Genomic DNA, 23433 nt, shown 5'->3' with positions numbered 1-23433 from the left:
AGGGATAATTAAAAGTATACTAGTAGTAATCACTGTTATCCCAATTTTGCAGAGTTGTCACGAGAATTAACTGAGAGACTGGCCCAGCTGCCTCCCACAGCAGTAAGGCTGTGCGCCCTAACTCTGTGCTTGGGTCAGGAAGTTGGGCCAGGTTGAAGAATGACCTTCTGAAGCAAGTGGTATCAGCAGTCCTATACCAGTTAAGCCGCCTTGGTTGGGGGCCACCAGTGAGTCAGCTGCCTAAGCAAGCCCACTTGGGACTTGGCAGGACCTGCCATTAAAGATCCTGTACCTTCCACAACCTTGAATCACAGTGCGGAGCAGGGGGTCAAGAACGCTGAAGAGCCCTCATGCCCCAGCAGCTGCCAAGTGGGCAGCACAGATTACAGCAGAAAGGCATTCTTTCCTCCCCCTCTTTGCTGCTCAGCAGATTACAGCAGAAAGGCATTCTTTCCTCTCCCTCTTTGCTGCAACATTGCTCGCCTCCCCTGCTCAGACCTGCCCCTCTGCCCAGGCCTGGCACGCATGCCCTTCCCAGCCCAAGGGCCCAGGGCCCAGTTCTGGAGGAGCTGGCATTTCTAGGGCTGCCAGCCAGCAGCCCCCCTGCCTGCTCTCCTTGGGGCTTACCTTGCAGTTACAGCCCAGGTGATATCGATAGTTCAACCCCTTGCGCTGGGAGAGGGTGAGCTGGTCCCACCTCTCCACGAAGTTACACAGTCCTGTGTACATCTTGCCATCATAGACACGGCCTAGAGAAGGAAAGGGACAAGGGGAGAGTTATTCTGCCCAGAACCCAGCCAGAAGAGAAGGAATTCACGCCTACTGAGTAACCTCCTTAGGCCAGGGAATGTACGTACTATGTACTTTTCAGTCCCATGATTTTATTTCATCCTCTCCAACATCTTTTAGGATGGATTGTATTCCCATTTTCCAAATGCAGAAAATTAAGCTTGGAGAGGTTAAGCAATTTGTGGAAGGTCCACAAACCCAGTGAGCACTGGAGCTTGGGTCAGAGACCAACTGTTCTCTTCTCACATCAATGGCTTTTGGTCTTGCTTTTTCCCCTTTTCTCTACTGATTTCCTAAAGGTGGATAACTTTAAAAGACAGACCTAATAGGTTGACTGAGATGTGGAGAGCAATAGGTACTAGCAATTTCTTTTTACTTATTGTAAAGCTGAGAAATTGCAAAACTAGGAGATTTCCTCCCCAGTCAGTGGTAGAATGGAGACTAAAACCCAGCCTCGTAAAGCAACTGTACTCCAATAAAAATTAATTTTAAAAAATAAGTAAAACCCAGCCTCACGTAGAAACTTTAAGCTCCTACCACTGGCCGAGTAAGACAGACTCAACTCTAGATAACTCCTTACAGCTCAGCAGGCACATCACCCGGGACCTGAGAACACTGCTGGGTCTACAGTTCCCTCATCCTCTGAACTGAGGAGCAGGGGGCCTTGGCCAAACCCTGACCCAGCTGCTGGAGTTGGCCATCACCTGTCAGCAGGTACTGGTACTTGTTGACCTCAAGCTTAAGGCCACAGAGACTTTCAGAGGCTTCCGTGTGGATGTACTGCACATGGGGCATCTTGGTGAACCCTCGGTACATCTGTGGACAGAAGGAATGTCATGAGAGGAGGACCCGACCTCAGAACACATGCCATCATTTGGGCTGTGGGATCGAATTTCCTTCATAGGCCACTGTGGCCTGTCACTGAACTACCTCCCAAGGGTCTTCACTCCAGAGGCAAAGCCACCAGCTCCTCTCTCTTCTGAGCCAGGGTTGGTACCTTCCCCAAGAAACCTTCCCATCCAGCCAGTCACACCTCCCATTCCATGTTATAGGTGAGGAGCCCAAGGCCCAGGCAGGTTATGTGGCTTGTCTAAGGTCACACGGTTGGTGAGTGGCAGAGACAGGAATGTAAGCAGGAGAACTTCTTAACCATTATCCTATGCTGTCTCCCTGGCAGCCTCACAAGCTCATGGCTAAGGGCCTCTGATGCAGGCAGGTGCCATTTATAGCTATGTGCCTCCTTCATCAGCATATGCTCAGAGCCACCGGTGTGAACATACTGGAGGCTGAACCCACTTGGTGATTCTAGGTCAAGTCCTTGAGTGTTCTGCAGGCCCTGATCTGTTGAGACAACTGTTAACCGTGTGAGCTGGCAGGGGTGGGAGGGGGCACCGAGGTGTTGCCGAATCCCAGTTTCCCCCAGTTCTCAGCCCTGGATGGTTGGTGGTCTCTGGGATTATCCCAGGGGTTTCCAATAAGACAATGTTTCTGCTTTAGTTCTGGTATGTGTTATTAATTTACTTATAGTAATTAATAAAAAGCCAGACATCACCTCACTGGTGTCTCATCTAAGTGTCTCCCATTCAATCTAATGGGCTGTTTTTTTCTCCCTGTTTTAAGTGGTGATTGCCTGGCAGGGGTAGGTGGTTCATGAGCCGCCCCCTGCACCATCATAATGGGTTTGTTGGACTGACAGGGCTTGGGAGCTACTTCCTTTTTAAGGGGAGTACTGTTCTAATTGTGTACAACCGTCAGTGCAGGTGCTTTTAATTTACCTGGCCTCCCTTCACAACCCTCTTCTCCCTCAAGGCTCTCCAGCTAAACAAGGAAATGCAGCCAAGAGCAGGGGGTGGGGGTGACTTCTGTTTTCACTCAGTTTTCAGTTATGCCGCGGGGGCAGGGGCATGTCACATCCTACCCCCCAGTTCCTCAGTGGTGGATGGTGCCTCTCTGGCTCTAATAGGAACCGTACCTAAGAGGGCTGCTGTGTGCATGCCATCATGTGTGGCCCTGGGAGAACATCCCTTGCATTTACTCCCAGGCCCAGCAACTTCTCGTTTTGGTGTGGATTTCCCTTGACTTTTTGGCAAGTGTTCCAATTCAGTACTTGCTCTAGGTTTTTCAGGGCAGCCTACTGGAACCTCAGTTTATTCCATGTTGGTCTGTTCCCTTTATCTCCTCTCTGCTTTATGAGTGAGAATCAAGACCCTGCCCAGTAAGAACTCAACTTGCTGAAATCAGCTTAGCATCATTGCTGCTTTTGAACTGAAGAACACCTTATTTTAACATGGTTTCTAGCACTTAAACATAAAGTCAGAATCTTAATACATTATAAATGACTGAGTCTGACAAATACAGAGCTGCCTTTTAAGGTCAATTCTGAAAATAACAATACATTTGTAGTAAATGTATGGTAAAGTTAAGCCGATTTTTACTCATTTTGTTGTCTTTTCTTTATATTAATCTAGTTTAATCTAAATATTGATTCTAAAGTATTATTATGTCTGTAGCCATAGAGACCTAGAATTGGTTTGAAAAATTTAGAAGGGTTATAATGGGTTTATAGTGTCTTAAAATCAGAGAATCTCAGAATTGGAAAGGTGGTTAACCTAGTCCAGCCAATGCAATGGAGGATTAATGGTAAACTCAGGTTCTATAGACAGACAGCTAGAGTTTGTATCTTGTCTCTGCTACTTATTAGCTTCTTGGAAAGTTGTTTCCTATCTTTGGGCCTCAGTTTCTTCATCTCTAAAATGGGGCAAATCACCTGATGCAAAGAACTGACTCATTGAAAAAACTCTGATCCTGGGGAAGATTGAGGGCAAGTGGAGAAGGGGGTGACATAGGACGAGATGGTTGGATGGCATCGCTGACTCAGTGGACATGAGTTTGAGCAAACTCCAGGAGACAGTGAAGGACAGGGAAGCCTGGCACACAGCAGTCCAAGGGGTTGCAAAGAGTGGAATGTGACTTAGAGACTAAACAACAACCAGCTGACTTTATAAGGTGTTTTTGAGAATTAAATGCCTTAGAATAGCAGCTGGCACACATTTAGTGAAAGTTAGTTTAAAAATAAGTTATACTGAAGTTTGTCATGAGCAGAGAGAAGAGTTTGGTCCCCTTCTTCCTACATGTCTTGCCCAGCCTCGTCTCTTGGTACAAATAGTTAAAGCTGGTTTCAGAAGTAGGCAGGTTGCTCCTTCCCCACTCCCCACTGGCTTTATTTAGGTATGATTGACAGATAAAAGATGTATCAAAAGGGTAAGGTATGCAAGGTTATTTTAATATATGTATATGATGTGATTACCACAAGGAAGCTAGTTAAACACATCCATCACCTCACATAGTTACCTTTTTATGTATGAGAACACTTAACATCTACTCTCTTAGCAACTTTCTGGTATGTCCTACAGTGTTGTCAACTACAGTTCCCATGCTGTCCGTTAGATCTCCAGAACTCACACATACTTCAGTACTGAAAGTCTGTATCACCAACAGACTTTCACCAACATCTTCCATTTTCTGCATCTCCTAGACCCTGATAACGATCATTCCATTCTCTGTTTCTAAGAATTCTACTATTTTTAGGTTTCACAAATAAATGAGGCTGTATAATGTTTTTCTTTCCGTGTCTGGCTTATTATACTTAGCATAATGTCCTCCAGGCTCACCTATGTTGTCAGAAATTTTCCTTTTTTGAGGCTGAATAATATTCCATTATCATATTTCATTGCTATATACGTACCCACACACCACACTGGACTTTGCAAGCCTCTCAGCCTCGCTTCATGATAGTAAGTACATGAAGTTCCAAGAGCTTAACTTCCCTTGGAGTGAAGGAACGAGTAATGTGAGAAAGGAATTTCTGAGTTTGGGGAGTTCTACCTGTTTCTTACGGAATGTCGTCTGGTCTTTATCAGTATTCGCAGCATGAACTCTCACCACTGTGTCAGATATTTCTGGCTTGCCTGTGGAAGATCAGCACTGTGCTGGACGCTGCTTTATAGCCTGAACTCATTTAAATTCACGCTGGTTCTTACAAGCAGTTGCGTTTCAGAGGCAGTAGAAACCTGCCTGACGTACCAAGTGTATGGGTTTTCTCTCACAGATCAGGCTGTCTAGCTGGGGAGGCAGAGCACAGGAGAACAGAGGCACAGGCACTGGGCTGTGGAGGGGCTCCCCCTCCCTGTGGGCTGGCCGGAGGGAAGGGGAGAGCAGGGAGGGGGCGGCCAGAAAGGCTTCCAGCTGCAGCTTCAAAGGCGAGATGCTGCCATTGCTCATTTTGATTAGACAAAGCCCCGAAGGAAGGAAGTTCTGGGGCCAGGCAATCCAATTGTCCAGCAGATCTGTCCTCCCCAGGGTCAGGACATGCACAGCACATGACCAGCGGGCCTTCCCATGGGACTTTCCCAGAGACCAGCTGGGACATCATGTCCCCCACATGCTGTCCCCTGTATCCAGTCTGAGAGCGGGTTTCCTTGGCATAAACTATAGCCACAGCAAAGCAGATGCTTTCTCATAGTCCTGATGAGAGATAAGGTCCCCAAAGATTAGAACATCCAATTCTGGAAACTTCCACCTTTGCTCTGCAGCCCAGCACCCCAGCCCTAGCTAATCTCCAACTTCGAGTTTGCAATAAGCTGCCTCAACATTCTAACACCCTCCCTGTCTCTCCTCTGCACACTCAAGATATACCTGAGAGGGTGACCGGAGGCTCCAGAATTAGCATATTGGAGGGGGTCTGCCTGCCTTTCATCTGGTGAGAAATTTGGAGGTGAGAGGTTGGGAACTCAGAAAAGAGAGAGGTCAGATAGGGCAGCTCAAATTCTCACGTCTTCTGAGTTCCTTTAGCCGTGCTTTAAGGGAGTCCTTGCTTTCCCCAGCTGACTCTCTGGTTAGACTCTAATCCTCTAGAACAAAGCGCCCAGGGATCAGTGCCAAAACTCCTGCAGGCTCCCCTCTCAGGCCTCTTCCCCTTTCTTCCTACAAAGATTTTTTCCGTACACCCTTTGCAAGTCAAGAGCTACACTGCTGGATGGCAAATCCACAAACCCAAGCTAACCTCCTTTTGTTTCCTAGGGGAATTATATACAAATGGCGTGTTGGGGGGGAGCCCCCAAAGTGGGCAGGAAGGGTGAATCAGCCTGCTGCTCTGTAATCTCCTTGTAGGCAAAAACTCTTAATTTCACTCTAGTCACCAGTTTGTAACTAAATGATCTTGACTGTTGAATAACCTTTCAAGTCTCACCTGTAAAATAGAGGATAATGTTTATCTGTTTCATCAAGTTGTGAGGACTGACCCATGCAAAGGCTTATCAGGATGCATGGTACATAGTGAATGTTCATTCACTGTTACTTGTATGGAGCCTTGTGTTCATTATAACAATTATCTTTGTATCCTCAGCTCAGAAAAGCACAGTGCAAAGCACAGAGAGGGCAGGTAGGAAGAGAGAAAGGAAGTGAGAGAGGGGAGGAAGGCCTGCTTCTGCTCCCCTGCCCCGTACCTTCTCAGACCAGCCGACCGGTACCTGGAGACCAGCAGAATCCAGTAGCCTCTCTGGATAGGAGGGCAATGACCAGTTCTATGGCTTATCTAATAGTGGGCTGGTAGCAGGGGCAGAGTTAACAACGGTACTAGATGGTGGTTGATGATCGAAGTAGGATTTCAGGGAGATTTGGGGAGTCATGTAAAGAACACCCAGGGTTGGGAAGGAGTCCTGACACCTCAGCTTGGGAACTAGATTTGCCTTTAATGAAATGTGTGATTTTGGGCAACTCATTTCCCTTTGAGCCTCTGTCACAAGTAAGACAGGGAATTTTATTTTCTAACGCCCAGCACTCTGATCCATGGACCTGGGTGAAAGGTGGTGAATGAACAACATAAGACCAGCATCTTGGGAATGGGTATGTTTTCTCTGAAGCAGATAGGTGAGCAAGTGTCATTTGGCCTCTAAATGATGCCCTGCAGCTATTCTTACCCCAGTGAGGCAGGAACTGGACATTGTGCCCATAGCAAGGTCTCTGGTGACCCTGGCATCCAGGCCTTGAAGGAAGGAGAGGAGCTGGGCAAGCTTAGGAACTGCTGCCCCCAGCTCTTCCTCTCCCAGCACTCTGCTAGCCACAGAGAGTCTCACACAATGTGAAGGGCTGTTTCAGAGCAGACAGGGATGCATCTCCTGAACCTCTGCCTTTGTCTAATCTGCTTTTGCATCTGCTTGCCAGCTGCCAGTGGTTACACAGTGGGTTTTTGGGTTGTTACTGCTCTTGTTGGTTCCCCCTCCACCCACTCTTCTTTCCCCATGGCTGTCTGAAGACATAAGCTGGTCCCATGACCAAGCTTGGGCAGCCAAGGGCAGCTGGCCAGGGCTGACTCTGGACATTACATAACCAGAAGGCTGTGGATGTTTCCAAAATTGAATCCAAAGCAACAGGTTCCGCAAACTCAGTACATCTAACCTCGGGCTTCAGGACGCAGGAATTATGAGGCCTGGAGGTCTGCCTCCAAGATGGCTGGGTACCACCCATGGCTGTGTTTCTCCCTACTTCTCAATCCTACCCACGAATTGTTTCCTGTGCAGGGTTTCAGGCCAGTGGGTCTCACCCTCATTCCCTCATTATATGGAAAAGCATTTACTGAGTCCCTGTTGGTCCCACTCTAATTGCTGGGAATGCAAATATGAGCACTGAGTTGTACCCAGGCTGGCAGTCCACTGGGACCTGGGCACACCCCATCTCAAACTCCTGATTTGCCATGCACGTCTGCTCTCTCGCCTGACTATAGTTCCTAAACATAGGGACCGCATCTCCCTTGTGGCCTCCAGAGTTCCTGGCACAGAGTGCTGCATGCAAGGAGGTGCTTACAAAGTGAGGGGGAGGGATGATGGGCCAGCTGCCAAGCTGTTCAGGGTAGAGCCCCAGTCCTCTGTGCCAAGGCACCCAAACTAGCTCCTGCTTAGAAGCAACACAGTCCATGTCCCAGAGCACTTAGAATCCTGAAATGCCTGAGCCAGGAGGCTCTTAGGCGTGCTCAGCCCAACCCCACACTGTTTCCTGCGCCCAGGAAAGGGGACGGTTCTAAAGCAAGTGAGCTGAGACTAGGAGGCGGGCTCCCTAGGTTTCGAATCTGATGTGCTTTTCCTGAATGTGTTTCCTCATGTTAATGTGCTCACAAATATGCTCAGTCATATGACTATGCTTAGTAGATGATGCTAACTACTGGGATATGAGAAGACAATTAGACCCAGGAAAGTAGGGAAAGAGGGTGCAGTTCCTACTTTGACTTGAGGTTCCTGTAATATAAGTTCAATGTAAAGTTTTGAGAGGTCAAACCTAGGTTGTAACCTTAGTGACTGCATAAAAGTAGGCATTGTTTAATCCTAAAAAGTCAAACCTCAGAAGAGCCCGTAGAGACCATCTAGTCAACATTCCTACCTGCCCCCATTTTATAGATAGAAAGACTGAGGCCCAGGGAGGGGCAGTGACTTAGCCAGTAGCCCATAGTAACTAGATAACAGGACTGTCTGCTGTCTGGTTTCAGAGCCCAGCTTCTTAACAGCTGCCTCTGAGGGACTCCACCTGCCCTGGCTCTGGGATGAAACAGCCACCACCACCACCACCCTTCCCTTTCTGCTGCCTCATCTACGCCCTGTCCTGCCAGGTAGAGGGGCTATGGCTGGGGCTCAGACACCAAGCAAACACACACTCTAAGTCCAATTCCACTTGCCTCCACTGGCCAAGACTCTCTGACAGAAACCTTGCCCCCTGCCCGCCCCCAAACCCTCCTGGAGCCTGGGACTGGGCTATCACTCACCTTCATCTGCTTGATGGTGTAGACCAGTGTGCCAAAGGGCCCCTCCTTCACCAGTTTCTTCCCTACCACCTTGGCCCGGATCACTGGAGAAAAAGGCAAGACAAACAGGGAGGTTAGGGAGGCCTGAACCATATGAGGGACCACATCTCAGAGCAGGCATCTACCTGTCCGTGTGCCTGGAATTGCTTTCTTAGTAATAGTGAGGCGACTGGAATAGATGATTGTGTTTATAAGAGCAAGAATTCAGATAAGAAACCCTGGGATTGGGGGAGTAGGGGGCAGGGAGAAGTGGAAGAGAAAAGGGAAGCAGACATCTTTGGAGCTAATTTCCCTAAATGTTCATAATTGCTGTCCAGAAATTTCTAGGCTGCAGTCACCCCTGAAGGAGTGACTCTATGGTTTCACCATAATCCAAAATCTTCTCCTGTCAGTGCTTCCTGCCCTCTCTTCATGCACCTCTGATAATCCCGTGGTCTCTCAGACCCCTTTCTGAGCTCTTCCTCACTTGGGACTTGTGTTGCATGCCTACGTTTTGCCATATCCTGGTACACCCACAGGGTTGTGACGCACCCCCGTTTCCCTCCATGCCCCAGTTGGTTCTGTGATAGAGCCCTTGGTACCCAGCAGTTAGATGGCATGGGATGCAATAGAGAGCAGCTCAGTGAGGGTGTGGTAGAGGAAGAAGCAGTTGGGAGCAGGGGCTTAGGAGCCAACTGAACTTTCCCAATCCCAGCCCTGTTCTTTATGGTTATTATGATTGTGGACAAGTAACTTTGTTTCTGGCTTCCAACTTTTATAAAACAGGATAATAATGTTACCAGTTACCTGAATTGATTAGGCAAGTAATGCATGTGAAACTCTTGGCACTATATCTTGGACAGAGTGTATATTAGGTAAATGTTATTACTGTCATCATCATTATCGTCATCACTGGCAAAATGGAATAGGCTGACCATGGAAGGATTGTTACTAGGAAAAAAATAGCTCCCATTTATCACACACCTACTATGTGCAAAAGTACATTTTACTTATTTACTCTTCACAACTGCCTTACAAGGTCAGTATTAACATCCACATTCCACAGATACAGAAACTGAGAGGAATGTAACCACTTCCTCTTTCTGAACCTCAATTTTCTTATCTGTAAAGAGAATGTACCACCTATGTCAGGGAATGAGGATTGGGAATTGGAATGAGGATTAAATAAAACATCTCATGAAATTTCTTATTATAACATCTGGTTGAAGGGAGTTGCTCAGCAAATATTAGTTGATTATGAATATAAAAAGAATTAGATCCAGTATGACAAAGACTTTAAGAGAGGCATTTACTATATGCAGTAAGAACACAGAAGAAAGGGATTGTCTTGGAGATTATAAGAGGCTTCTTTTTCTGTAGTATGTGAAGAAGCACCCAACAGTTGTCTTCAAATAGAGCTTAAAGATGGAACTTGGAAACTGCAAAGAAGTTGCATTCATTGACTCAGCCAAAGAAAAAATTGTCTAATAATGAGAACGAGCAACAAAGTCAGGGAGATCGAGGTGATTCCATCATAGGGGCAGAGAGTGTCTCCATCAAAGGGAGCTGGATTCTCTCATTGAGTTAGCTGCTCAGTCATGTTTGACTCTGTGCAGCCCCATGGACTGTAGCCTGTCAGGCCCCTCCGTCCATGGGATTTTCCAGGCAAGAATACTGGAGTGGGTTGCCATTTCCTTCTCCAAGGGGTCTTCCTGACCCAGGGATTGAACCTGTGTCTCCTGCATTGCAGGCAGACTCTTTACCATCTGAGCTACTAGGGAAAGACCTTAACCAGAATGGAATGGATTTTGCATTTATAGTAGCCGTGTTTGAATTACAGATTGAACTGTTTCAGTTCTAGGATCTTATGACTCTTTTTTACCTCAGGTTGCATTTAGCCCAAAAAAGAGTAGATGCTCAATAAATGTTTGTCAAATAGGTTACTCTTTAGACACACACAGACACGCACACAGACACACGTGTACGCACACACACACACACATGTACACACGCGCGCGCACGCGCACACACACACACACACACACACACACACCTGCCTATTCTGGTAAATCTGTTATCCTTCCCCATTTTGGATGTCCCACTGCGTTTCTCAGTTCATCGTCTATTCCCCTACTCCAGCTGAGTCCTATCCTGTTTCTCCCCAGATGAGCTTAGAATCTACTCTCCTAGTCAGACATAAAGTCAGGCCCCAGATGAATCAAGGGCCCCTCCAAACTTCAGCTGCCAGGGATGGCAAAACATGGAACCTATTGGCAAGTTTAGCAATTTAGGCAAGGCAGCTCGGTGTGAAAGAGACAAGTGATTGTTTCCAAGTCTGCTGCGAAAAAAGAGAGCTTGGCGAGATCCCAGGCCAAGCTCCCTAAAGATTTTGCCTCCACCTTTGTGTCCAATTTTGAAACAGCATCCTTGGCAGGAAGCCATCCTCCCAGAGGCCCCAGGGACTATTTCCTCTACGTTAACTCCCACAGGCAGGTTGTAACAGCTTAACTGTTGGGCAGAAGGCATCTTTGCCAGGACTTTCCTATTGATTCTTCCTGAATTGATTTGGCTCCATCTTTTGCTGCTTCATTAATACAGAAGGTAAACGAAGGAGTGAGTCTTTGGCTTGGGAAGGAAAAAAGCAGAAGGGATTCCTTTAAATACTAACATCTATGCTTTCCTGGCTCAAAAATGGCTTGCCTTCGTTTAGACATAACATGTCATAAGCAGACCTGTTCTATAAAGCTCGCTACTCCTGGAAGCTTCTGCATGCACAGGGAGCCAGTTCCTTCCTTACCCTGAAATGGTCCGAGCTTAGAATCTTTCATCTGAGAATAGTTCAGGGGAAAGTAAGTTTCTGTAATCGGGAAGCCACATTTGAGTTGGAGCTCCATTATGTACAGCCTTCGGCAAATTCTTGTATCCCCAGAGCTCCTTCTTCCTAAATCTCTCTGACTGTCTTGGCCCAGTGCCCCTCACGTGGCTTCTAAGTGATGTACTTATTACTAGTGAAGAGCAGCATGACATAGTATTTAAGAGCCTGGTCTCTGGAACCTGACTGCCTGGGTCTGAATCTCAGCCCTGATGCTGTGTGACCTTAGGAAAGTTACTAAGCCTCTCTGTGCCTTTGTTTCCTAATCTGTGACCATATCTCATAAAGTTGCTATGAAGGTTAAGTAGTACAAACACCAAGGACAGTGTGTGGCTCATCCCAAACCCTATTTGTTTGCCGTCACTATTATTAGTATTTCTGCCACTACCATGACTTGTGTTATGTGACCATCCTGAGCATCTTTAAGCTTCTAACATGCGCTAAGTCCTCCTTAGCTTACAGTGGGTCTCACCCTCTGTGGGGCTACTCCTTAGGATGAGGAGAAAGACAAGCTCATCAAAATACTCTAGTCTTGCAAAATTTCATTGAGAGGTGGTGGAACAGACATTAACCGGTCAGAACAAACTTACAAGGTGTTTTTAAGCCTGGGGCACCCACTCTATCACAGGTGCCTATCTCATCTCATCACCCATATGTAACCCAAGAGGGACCTGCCAGGACCAAACAAGATCCCATGGTCCTGGTCCAGAAAGACTGAGGCAGGGATGACCCAGCACAGAGGCCACACCAAGTGTTTTCCATACACAAACAAAATTGCATTACACTGAACTGAAATAACATTCTGCTCTCACAAATAGATCTGCAAAGTCTGTCCAAAGTAAAATCACTGGCCAACCCCAAATCCGCCTATTCGGTTGGTGAATTAATATGTCTTTATTTGCTTCAGTTTTTCCTCTGCAATTCAAATTGTGTGCTATTTTGTACTTTCCTGTTTGGCAATCAGGATGCCCCCAAGGCATTTGCTGGCCCAGGGACCAGAGTGGACAGAGGAGGTGCAGGGAGGTCACGGTTCAGCAACAACAGAAAACAGTTTCCAAACTTGAAGTTGGCAGCAGGTCTGACCGTTCCCACCACCTTGATGTGGCTGCACAGATGGGCTTGGCTGGACACAGGCCTTTTTTATTCTCCTCCCTGCTGGCAGCAGCCCCTGCGTTGTCTCCCTAGTGTCCTCCAGCAACTGAACCTACATGGGCGTGAACTGGATAGGTGTCCGGGAAAATGGGCTGGGTGCTGTGGAGGTGACAGCAAGAAACAGAAGGCCCATTTCCCACCTCCAGCAAGTACCTTCTAGCAGGAAGACAACGTTAAAATTTCATGGCTAGCACCAGTCAGAGAAGTGGGAGTGAGGTGTAGCCTGAAATCTCAGTCTTGGGGGCCTTTTACACTCCTGGGTTTCTGAGTATATGGAGTTCAAAAGAAATAATTTAAAAGCAGATAAGAAATTGACCAGGCTATAGGTACTTATACCATTGGCATATAGATATTTAAATGTATGTGCTTGTGAGTGTTTAGTCTCTTTGCAACCATATGGACTATAGCCACCGCTCCTCTGTCCATGGGATTTTCAGGCAAGAATACTAGAGTGGGTTGCCACCATTTCCTGCTCCAGGGGAATCTTCCTGACCCAGGAATCAAACTCGTGTCTCTTGTGTCTCCTGCATTTTAGGTGGATTCTTTTACCCACTGAGCCATCGGGGAAGGCCAAATGTATGTGGGGCCCTCATGAATATACCATACATCTTAGGATCCAGGTACAAACATGTATCTCTATAGAATTATCTGTATTTCCTTTAAATAATTTTTTTTATTTATTGGGGAAGGAATAATAAGCACTTACAAAAACAAGTAAAACAAGGCACACCCCTTCCAGAAATAACTGTATGCTGCCTGCCCCCACCCATCCATGGTAATATAGACCACAAGCAGCATAAATTTTAAACGAAAACCAATTTTGATGCCAACAGGGTTCTGCTTCCAACACAGCTTGCTGGTGTGTCCCGAAAGTGCACATCTGCTGTTCATCAGCATATTCAGAGATTCAGAAAGGGGCTATGAGCTGGCTCTACCTCCTGTCCTCTCCTTCCACCTCCTATCCAGCCATCTTTCAATCAAATCCAGACCTTTCTGCTCCAAACTGTTTGGAATTTGACTAAGTTTGAGAGCAAAGGATCCCTTACCTGAATTAATATATACCAAGGGAAGACCTTAGATTCTGCCTATCTTTTAGTATCCTCTCAAGAGCAGTACAAAGCCTCTCCGTGATGTAGGAGTTGATTCAGCCATCTCGTGGTCTAGTGGGTGAGATACTACCTCTGACACACACACACACACACGCACACACACACACACAATCTGTGACACACACACACACTCTGCCCCCATACCTGTCTCTCAAAGGCCCTTTTGCTGGCTTAATGTACAGTCTTTAGGACAACAGTGAGAATAACTAAGGCACATCTGGCCAGAAGACAGAATGAACTTCTGCAAAAGTAGAAATCACTATTAATGTCAACCCCAGAGAAGGGCTGTCCTGACAGCAGCAGGCAGGATCTAGGTAGGTACAAAAGCCTGGACCCTGGGATCACCCATCTCTTGGGTCTGGACTTAAAGGAAGAGAGGGGTCTGGGAGTTTTAAAATGATGCCCACTCCCATGGAAGCACTCTAGAAATCAGGAAGGGGGGATGTCTGCAATCCAGCTTGTCTAATGGTCACCTCATGTTTATTTGCCAGTTGTCATTCTTAACAGGGTGACAAAGGAAAGGTCCTTTCTGAGGTCAGAGTACTCACAGTAAAGGCAATAAGCAAGAGATTCTGTAGCCTATCTGGCTCAGCCACTGAGCAATTCTCGCTTCCTATGCATCGTGGACAGCCTGCATTTCAGCCTCTGCAAGTAGGGCAGCATCAGGCTCTCTGACTTCTCCGGCTGCCTTTCCACTAATTAACCATGAGTTCCTTGCCTTTCTTTGCATCACGTCAGTAAGTCTAGGGAAGAGGGAAGGAACTAGAATGCATTGGTGACAACTACCACACATGGAACCCCTCTGATGTGCCAAGCAGTGTGTACATGTTATCTCACTCTATCCTCATGGCAACCCTCTGAGGTGACTATTATGGTCCCCATCTTCCAACTATGGAAAAGAAAATCAGATACCCTGAGAACAGTTTTGTGTCCCAGTGGGGGAAGAAATTGGTAGGCCCCCAGAAAGCAGACTGGCTCCAAACTTTTCCGTGAGATTTATACTGACTGCACAAGAGTTCGTACTTTCTCTGCACCTCCTCCCCCTGCCACTGTCAGTGCCGCTAAGAATCAGAGAAGAAGACTGTCTCTAGGAGGAGGGACCCCTTTATAATTCCCTCTGACCCCCGCATCCTCTGACTACCCACTTCCCTTTCCAGTCACTGACACACATGTCCTCAGATTAGTAACAGTAATCCACAAGTAATCACCATCAGCAGTATAAGAGTATCATTTGTTTAGTATCCTGTGCTCCCCAGCAAGGCTTTCAGGGAAAAAGAAAAAAAAAAAAACCACAAAACCTAATGATCCATGAGGTTTATTATCACAACACTATGATCCTGAGGTTAATCAGAGTGATTCATTAGGAGAGACAATGCACATGTAAAGAGGCACTTTGTAACCCTGGAGCTAAACAGATGATATATGGCTGTGTTTCTGGTGGAGAGTGCTTGTAGATTCTCAGATGTACTAATCAGAGGGAGACAACCAGGGACCCAAAAGATTCCTATAATTCGGCCTTTCCTCATCTACTGAGGGTCTTTAGCATCCACCTCCTGTGGCCTTTTCAAGCACCTCTTCAATAATCTGCTGCCTCTTTGGGGACAAAAATTTTGATGACACTTTGATGATGTCCATGTTTGAGGAAAGGGCCTTAGGAATTAAGGGTGGGAGGCAGAAGTCTACGGGGTCCACCCTAACTGAATCCTTCTGGTTCCCAGTCTGTTTGTCATGGCCACCCCAAACCCCAAAAGCCCCTCTGGAAAAACTCAGAAGCTGAAAGGTCAGATCAGGAAAGCCCTATGGAAGTGACCACGATACACTGGAATGAACATGCACAGAGCACATGGCACCTGGATGAGGTAGTTGCCCCTCTGGGTGACCCTGGGCAGGACACTTCCTATCCAAGCTTTTACATTGGCGTGATGATTACCAAGCTCAAAAGGTTCTTATGATGACCTCATGCACCTCCCCCACTCTACCAAAACTGCTCTCACCCATGACCTCCATGGTACTCAGTGCAGTCAGCAGAGGGTTCACCATCCTCTCACTCACATGCAGCCTATGCTATTCATACCAGCTGTACAGCTGACAGCGCCCACATTTTTGCATCCTCCAACCTAGAACTCCCATGACCTTTGCCTTATATATCCAAGAGTCTACATTTATATACCTGGAAGTCTAAGACAACATCTCAAATTCATCCCATCCAAAGCTGAGCTCCTGTTAACAGCCCTTACCCACACCTCGGCCTCCCGTCGGCTTCCCCATCTCAGGAAATGGCAGCTGGTTCCACACCAGCATACCACCTCCTTCCTACTTTCCTTCACGCCAAACAAGCCACCCTTTCCAGGCCTTTGCCTCTGCAGAGCCGCTGCTGGAGCACTTTTCCTTCAGTAGCCACATGACCCCCTCCTTCACCTGGTCAGGAGGCCTCCCCTGACCCCCTACATCCCTCCCCCAGGCATTCCCTATATCTGCCGGCCCACCAGCCCCCATCTGCTGTATTATAGAGACCTTGTGTGTTCCTTGATTGTCTCTCCCCGCTAGAATGTAAGCCTCATGAGCAAGCAGGGTCTTTGTTCTATAATTACTGTAACCCAAGCAACCAGGAGAGAGCCTGGCAGATAGCAGGCCCCCAGTATATACTTGCTGAGCACATGAAGCTAAAAGTGCCACCCACATGGAGGACAATTTGAAAAAAAAAAAAAGGCTCCTCTGAGCAAGTTCTGGCAAATGACCAAGTCTTTCTGAAACTTATTCTATCAAAAGGGGCTAATGGCAGGCCCCAGTTCACAGGGTCAGATAAACATCTGTCCAGTGATAGTTTATGGTACTAAGTTCACAGGGATCTGGAGATAAATGAAGGCCTGGAGGAACTTGGAACAGTTACTGTGAACTACGAAAGACAGGAAAGGAAACAAGTGAATGATATTCAAACCTGGCAAACACAGCCACTATGCCACAAAGAGGGGCAAAGCCTGTCCCAGGGAAGGGTGTCAGGAGGTACCTAGAGGTGGCATCTGATTTGGGTCTTAGCTCATTTCCTGGTGAAGAGACTCAGTTTGCTTCATCTGAATCCAGAGGAAGTATAATAGAAACCCCCAGATTTGGTGGGGAGAGCCTAAGGAAAACAGCTGGGAGTTAGCAGAGTCCCACCTTTCCGGGAAGAAGGCCCTAGAGAACTCGAGGGTGCCGGCAGGCAGGGCAGGCTGGGCAGGCTATGTGGAAAAGAATGCTCCTCAGAGAAGGCTCACAAATAGGCTTTTCCTGCATCCTGTCCTGGCCCCCCGAGGGCACTTCTGTCTGTTTCAAAGGCCCTTTTTGTTGATGTCAAAGCCAAGGCCAGACTCTTAAGATGCACTCCCAAACAAGATAGGGAGTCTCCAGTTCAAAGCCTGTCCTGACTCTTTCCTTTAAGTAAAAATATTAATCTTGGTTTTATTTAAGCAGGTTTTTTTTTTTTTTTTGGCAAGAAATAAACCCCTGCAGCTAAAAATAAACCCGAATACACACACACACACTCAGAAAAATCTGGAGGGCTGCAAATCATTTCAACCCAAGTTTCCATCTCAGGGAAAGCTATTAAAACCCAGAGGATATTAAAACCTCTTTCTGCACAGACTCTTGTTTCTCAGCGCCTGCCGGTGTCCTGAGGTCCTCCCCCCTACCCCCCGCCGGCAAGGCTGTCCTGGGGATGCCCTGTCCTGGGACTCTTGGCAAGGGGCGGAGGGGGCTGGCAGGGTCCTTGCTCTCCTCACCTTGTAAGCACTGGATTTCTGCATGAGCAGGCCAGGAAACACAAAGGGGCCCCTGCTGACGTCTTTGTATGTGAGATGAAGGGGCCAGAGGAGGGAGGAAAGGAACACAGTCCCAGAAAGGTCGAGTTCCCTGGAATTTAGAAGTTATTGAAAAGGGAACACAAACAAAATCTGCATCTCACTCCTGCTTTCGTGTGTTTCAAATGGTGACCTCAATTTTAAACTTCTAAAAGGCAAAATTTAAGAGTCACTACCTGGGCACATGCCTAGATGTATTAATACATGTCATTTCTAATCCAACTACTTGTAAAGTCAGCTACTATCAATTTCTTCTAGTGGCAACGGCCACCTTGGGGAAAAGATAAGGATCATTTGGCCCAGGAAGAGCAAAGTCCCAGGACTGGCTGGTCCTTGAATTCAGGGCTGACTCACCTGGGGCTTGATGACCAACTCTGAAGGGAGATGCTGTTTGTGTGATCTGGGTTTTCTAGGAGGCCAGTAAGGCAGCTGCCCTGAAGTTCTCACCAAGCACAGTTAGAGTCACAGAGGCTTTTGCTCTGAGAATGCAATCAGGAAAGGAGTATCAATATCCCAAAGCACAGAAAGTGGGAAAGGTTGATCCTTCACCCCCTCATTCTCCCAAGAACACATAGCAGCAACAATCCCATCCTAAAGCTCCCTGGTTTACCAGCATTGACAGGATTATTTTGAGGAGCTCAACAATGTATATACTGCTTCCAGAGCTGGGACCCTACCTCAAGATCTGACCTCCGCAGCGTCCATCACCCCCATTGCATTTGCCTCACTACACTGGCCTGTCCTGTAATGCCCCTTGTCTCTGTGAGGATGACTTTCTCCCTGCGCATCTGTCCACACAATCTTTCTTCCTGCACAACGCACCCAGGTGAAATGCCACCTCCTCCTGGAAGCCTTCTGTCCTTCCCAGGCCACACCAGTCCCTCTTGTCTTCTGTTCAGCTTCTTTTCTTCCCATACAGATTTCCTAATAATCAGTTTCTCGGTGCTCACTGGCCTGCATTATTGAACAGTGGGGGCTGCATCTGGGGCTCCAGCACCAAGTCCAGTGCCTAGGATATGGCGAGGGTCCCCTAAGAATGTTTACTGAATGAAGGGAATGGATGACACTGCAGGAGGGAATCAAAGGTAATGCAAAAAGGGGAGATGGGGATGGGTTCATGTTTAGGCTGTTGGAGTGTGGGGTCCAGAGTCCCTGAGGGTCACCCAGATAAGAAGAGGGGTGCAGGGAAAGTGTGATCCAAGAAGCCACAATGAGACTCTGATCCCCAAATATTGAAGATTCACATCTGAAGAGGTGAGTCACAGGGTCCTGATACAGGAGACACTGGTTAACACATCTCTGGAGAGGGTCAGCACCCAGACTCCACCCACAGATGACAGACCCAAGGCCTGGCATCCTAATGGAGGTCCTCCTCCTTTGTCCCCTTCTCTCTCCTCTTCCTCCTCTTCCTTTATTATGAATGATTGGAATTAATTCATTCACTCATGCTATTCATTCAGATGTATTTGAGGGACTACATGCCTCGGGTCCTGTGCTGTGCCTGGGGTTCTGCAGTCTGCAGGGAGAGGAAGCCCCTATGTCATGGAAGCTTACTTCTATCTTGTGAGATGAGAAGCCAGGTGGTCCTAGTCAGAGAGCCATGGGGGCGTGCAGCAGACACACCCGGCCAAGTGAGGCATACTTTCATGCTTGGGGTGCCGACAGTCCCCTTCTGACCATGCTTTGCAGAGCAAGAGCCTCAGTGATCCTAATCATGCTTGGTGAACACTTCGAGGTAGTTGACTCACTGGCCTCCTAGAAACCCAGATCACACTAGCATCATCTCCCTTTGAAGTTGGTCCTCACTCCCCAAGTGAGTCAGCCTTGAATCCAGCCCTGGTGGTGCTATGAATATGTCTGGGGAAGGCATCCTGCCTGAGCTGGCATCTAAGAAGTCACCACAAGTCAGCCAAGAGAAAGAAAAGGAAAAGGTCTTCAGGTAGAGGTGCAGCCAGAGGCAAAGGCCTGGAGGCAGGAGAGCCCAGCCCATTACAGTGACAGAAAGCAGAATGTGAGACAAGGGGCAGGGGACAGTGAAATCCAAGAGGTAGGCAGGGACGTGGCTTGTGGGGGAGGGGAGCCTTGTTCCAGTACATGGCAATATCATTTCTCAGATGGGTTTTCACTCTTTGAGGGCAGTGATGAAGACGTATTACTTTGTCCTGCCAGCAGACCTCATGATAACATGGGCCTAAATGAGTAGGTGCCAGAGCCTCAAGAAAGACCTAGAAACAAGACTAAGCCTTGCTTGCCCCACTAAGCATCAGACTCACCAGTGAGCCCATTCCAGTTCACATCCTATCTGTGATCTTCAAGGTTAAAATTTAATGAATCTGTCTGCCCCACACCCTCCTTGCCAGCCCATTAACCTCTTCTGGGAGTTTTCCAGGGTGTTTTGTCAGGCTCAGCTCCAGTGTGTCCCAGAGTCCAGAATGCACACCAGCCTCTGGAAGGTTCTATCCCACTCAGTTCAGAGGTGCTGACCTGCTCACTGTCATGCAGGCACATGGGTGAGGGGTGCACAGAACACCCCCCACCCACCAAGTACTCCAGCCCTCCCCAGGGGCCCATGGGAAACTTTATACCACACAAGAGGCTACCAGAATAGCAGCCTGGTCTTCAACTATGGCCCCTTTGAAGCAATGCCCAGAAAAATACCGTGCCGACGAATGGTTCTCAGAACTTGGAGCTCTCAGGTCAGGTCACTTTGTGAGACCAGAACAGCTGGCAACATCTCAGGAGTTGTCTACACTATTTATCTTACTTTCCTACTAATTGGGATGTGTTTGCTAGGAGAACTGGGCGACTCCAGGATAGGTCCTGGAGCAAGAAAGCCAAGGGACTGCCCTTGTTTGCACACCAGACCTGCAGATGGCTCTTTGCAGACAGCGAATCTGCCCCCAAAATGCATCAGAGGTGGGCAGAAGACTTTGTTGTGGTTTCAAGAAACAGCACTGTCTGCTCTCTGCTCCATCTCTGGGGACTATACAGCACAGATGCCGAGAAGACCCTGGTGCTTTTATACCTTACTCGTTGAGTAGATTGTAAAACAGTCACGGCTTCTCCTTGCTCTCTTCAGCTTCCCTAACTTCAGCCAGAAAGATTGTGGACCCAGATGGACACAGCTTGGAGGGTGGCACTGAAAGCACGTGTGCCCTTGTCCCAGTTCACTCAGAATCTTTCCTCCACACCCTCAGCTCACCCCAGAACCCAGGGGGAAGACCCTCAGACCAAATCAGGTGTGAGAAGGACTAGGCTATACCTCTTCATGCTCCAAGACAGTGATTAGGGACAGCTAAAGCGCAGGGAATAGAAAAAATGGCTAGAGATAAGATCTATGTGCCTTTTAAGGAGGCCAATCTCAGTTTTAAGAAGAGTTAAGTAGAGAATGTTAACTGCTGCCCTCTTTGGTCAAAGTGGGTAACAGCAGGATTACACAGTCTATCCTTGGTATCTTTGAACAACCTGCCCTGGCCTAACAGTGTGATTGGGAGGGGTGTCAGCGGTAAAGAATAAGACCACCTACCCTTTGAACAGTGCTTGACCCTCTTGTTCATTCAATAAGTATTTCTTGAGTGACTACAACTTGCCAAGCACTGTGTCCCAGGTGGAAACACATAGGAAATAAAACTTTACAAATGTTATATCTAATCCTTAAAACTAACTTGCAAGATATACAGTATGATTTCTACTGGGTCAATAAAGAAAACATGACTCAGGAGAGATAAGAAATTTTTCAGAGGTCATATGGCTAGGAATTCAATCCACATACACCTAACAGAAAAGCTCAGCCACCTTCCTACAACCTGACATTGTACAAATCTGGACATTCACCCAGGAAGTCAGATGCATCAGAAATGCAGAGAAAATGAAAATCCTTAAGGCTGACTTATCAGAGAAGGACTTATATATAAGACAAGATGCTGAGAACTTGGAGGTGGGGTTAACTTCCCCAAACAGAGTTAACTTCCTAAAGCCTTATGGTTTGGGGGACAGGAACACTGGTTTGAGGACTAGGAAAAGTGGGAAGGAGGAATAAGCAAACTTTTCTGGATACCTCATCAATAGCCCTGGTCTAACCCTGCTCAGCTGCAAGGCCTCAGGTAGTGTCATTCCCTTTGCATAAGACCTTCTGCTTCCCTTTATCTGGAACTCCTATCCATCTTTTATATTTCAACTCAAAGGGCATTTTCTTGGAGAAAGCTTTCCCTGACCCCTCCCCCAACATCAGACCAAAACAGGACTCCTGTTAGACCTATCATAGTCCCTGGTATCTGAATATATGTTTGTGCATTCATTTGAATATTGTGTCTTTCCACTCCTTCCTCTCCACCTCACTAAACTGTGCTGGGACCATGCCCTGTTTGGCTCACCATTCTATCCCCAACATCTCACAGCATGCCTGGAACATAGTAGGTGCTCAGTAGATAGTTGCTGGGTGAATAGGTGCTTGCATCTAGTCCTAGCTCCCACTACCCTTCCTCTGCTGTATAGCCATTCCACCCCTATAACTGGCTGTATCTTTACAAAGTCAGTTCCTCTGCCAGGAGTGACCAAGAAGAATGTTTGGTTTTGATAATGGAAAGAGAAGAAGAAGGGTGTTCCAGGCAGGGGGACTGCATGAGCAAGGGCACAGAGGTAAAACTGAGCCTGCAGTGTCAGAGGTCCCATGAAGGGACCATGAAGACCTGGCTGGAAAGGAGCAGAGGAGGCCCCATTAGCTCATTCCAACCGCAGCAAATGTCAGGTTCTCTGGGTGACAGGAGCTTGAATGCAGGCCTTCTCAGGACTGCCCACAAACTGGGCCTACAGACAATGACGCTGCTTCTTTGCACACAGGTCTTCAGTCCCCTGAGCACTCCGTACCCAGTCCTGTCTTGGTAACCTTACACTTAACTGTATTTAAGCATATGGGTGTCCTGGAGAAAGGACTTCTGAACCCGGCCCAACTCTTCCAAGCTGGGCCAGTACATAATTCTCCAAACCTCAGTTTTCTCATTCTGAGGAAAGGTGAATAGCACATTTGTGAGGGTAAAAAATAATAAAGATGGAAGCCACCTGGCATAAAATTTTCCAAATAAACCCAAGTCCCCCACTTCCCCCACACTCATCACTTCCTGACATACAGGCTCATTCCCTCGCAGAAGAGTTGCCTGTGGACCAAGTGGGACTGATGAGTGTTAGAAACACAGAGAAGCCCACAGGCATTCTCCAGATCTTCTGCAGGTCCCTGTCCAGCTGCCAGAATGGCTCCCTACACCAGACCAGACCAGTCATGTTTCTGGTTCTGTGGACCACCCAGAACACACCTCTCCTGATGGAGCATCTGTTCTCCAAAAGAGGGCTGGCCCAATAAACAGTGCATGTGCTGGATCACAGCCAGCCCTGCTGCTGGATGCCAGGTGACCACAGACTACCCCCATAAAGTGACCTCCCCCCGCTCCCTCTGCTGTACATCTGAGGGTGGCCAGGGCTTGCAGTCACAACACAACACCCAGAACTTCCTACTCAATCTGTCCATGGGCAACTCACACTAAAATGTTGGCTGAGATAAGTCTCTGGAGCACATCCCCAGTACCTGCAGATGTTGCCACCTGGAATGACACAGAACAAATAGGGACACATTTTCCTTGATATGCCAGTGCTTTTGGAGAATAAGTAATAGGAGTCTCAGAGATGAACATGTTTGCCAGACACAGCCATAAAAAACAGCAGAATGGTCATTGGAGGCTGTGCCCAGCTTTCCCTATTGATAAGAATACTGTTGTCATCAATTATAACACTAATTATAACAGTCATTAATTTTAATTAATGCCATCATCCATCAAGCACTTGCTATGCACATGT

At 47.5% G+C, this 23433-nt stretch overlaps 2 protein-coding genes across 3 annotated transcripts in view; one reads left to right on the top strand and one right to left on the bottom strand.

The window, feature by feature from the left end:
• SYN3 (synapsin III) overlaps positions 1 to 23433 on the top strand; it is a 490317-nt gene that overhangs the window by 158369 nt on the left and 308515 nt on the right. The gene's annotated exons all lie outside the window — the stretch shown is intronic.
• Positions 1 to 23433, bottom strand: part of TIMP3 (TIMP metallopeptidase inhibitor 3) — a 58922-nt gene that overhangs the window by 4368 nt on the left and 31121 nt on the right. The window contains exons 2-4 of the mRNA XM_069585268.1: positions 8600 to 8682; positions 1494 to 1605; positions 628 to 749 (exon numbers count right to left, since the gene is read on the bottom strand). Coding sequence (XP_069441369.1) covers positions 628 to 749; positions 1494 to 1605; positions 8600 to 8682 — 317 coding nt within the window. The remainder of the gene's footprint in view (positions 1 to 627; positions 750 to 1493; positions 1606 to 8599; positions 8683 to 23433) is intronic.

Source organism: Ovis canadensis, chromosome 3, assembly GCF_042477335.2.
Source record: "Ovis canadensis isolate MfBH-ARS-UI-01 breed Bighorn chromosome 3, ARS-UI_OviCan_v2, whole genome shotgun sequence".
Taxonomy (NCBI): domain Eukaryota; kingdom Metazoa; phylum Chordata; class Mammalia; order Artiodactyla; family Bovidae; genus Ovis; species Ovis canadensis.
The sequence above is the reverse complement of the archived record's forward strand: the minus strand, read 5'-3'. Positions and strand labels throughout refer to the sequence as shown.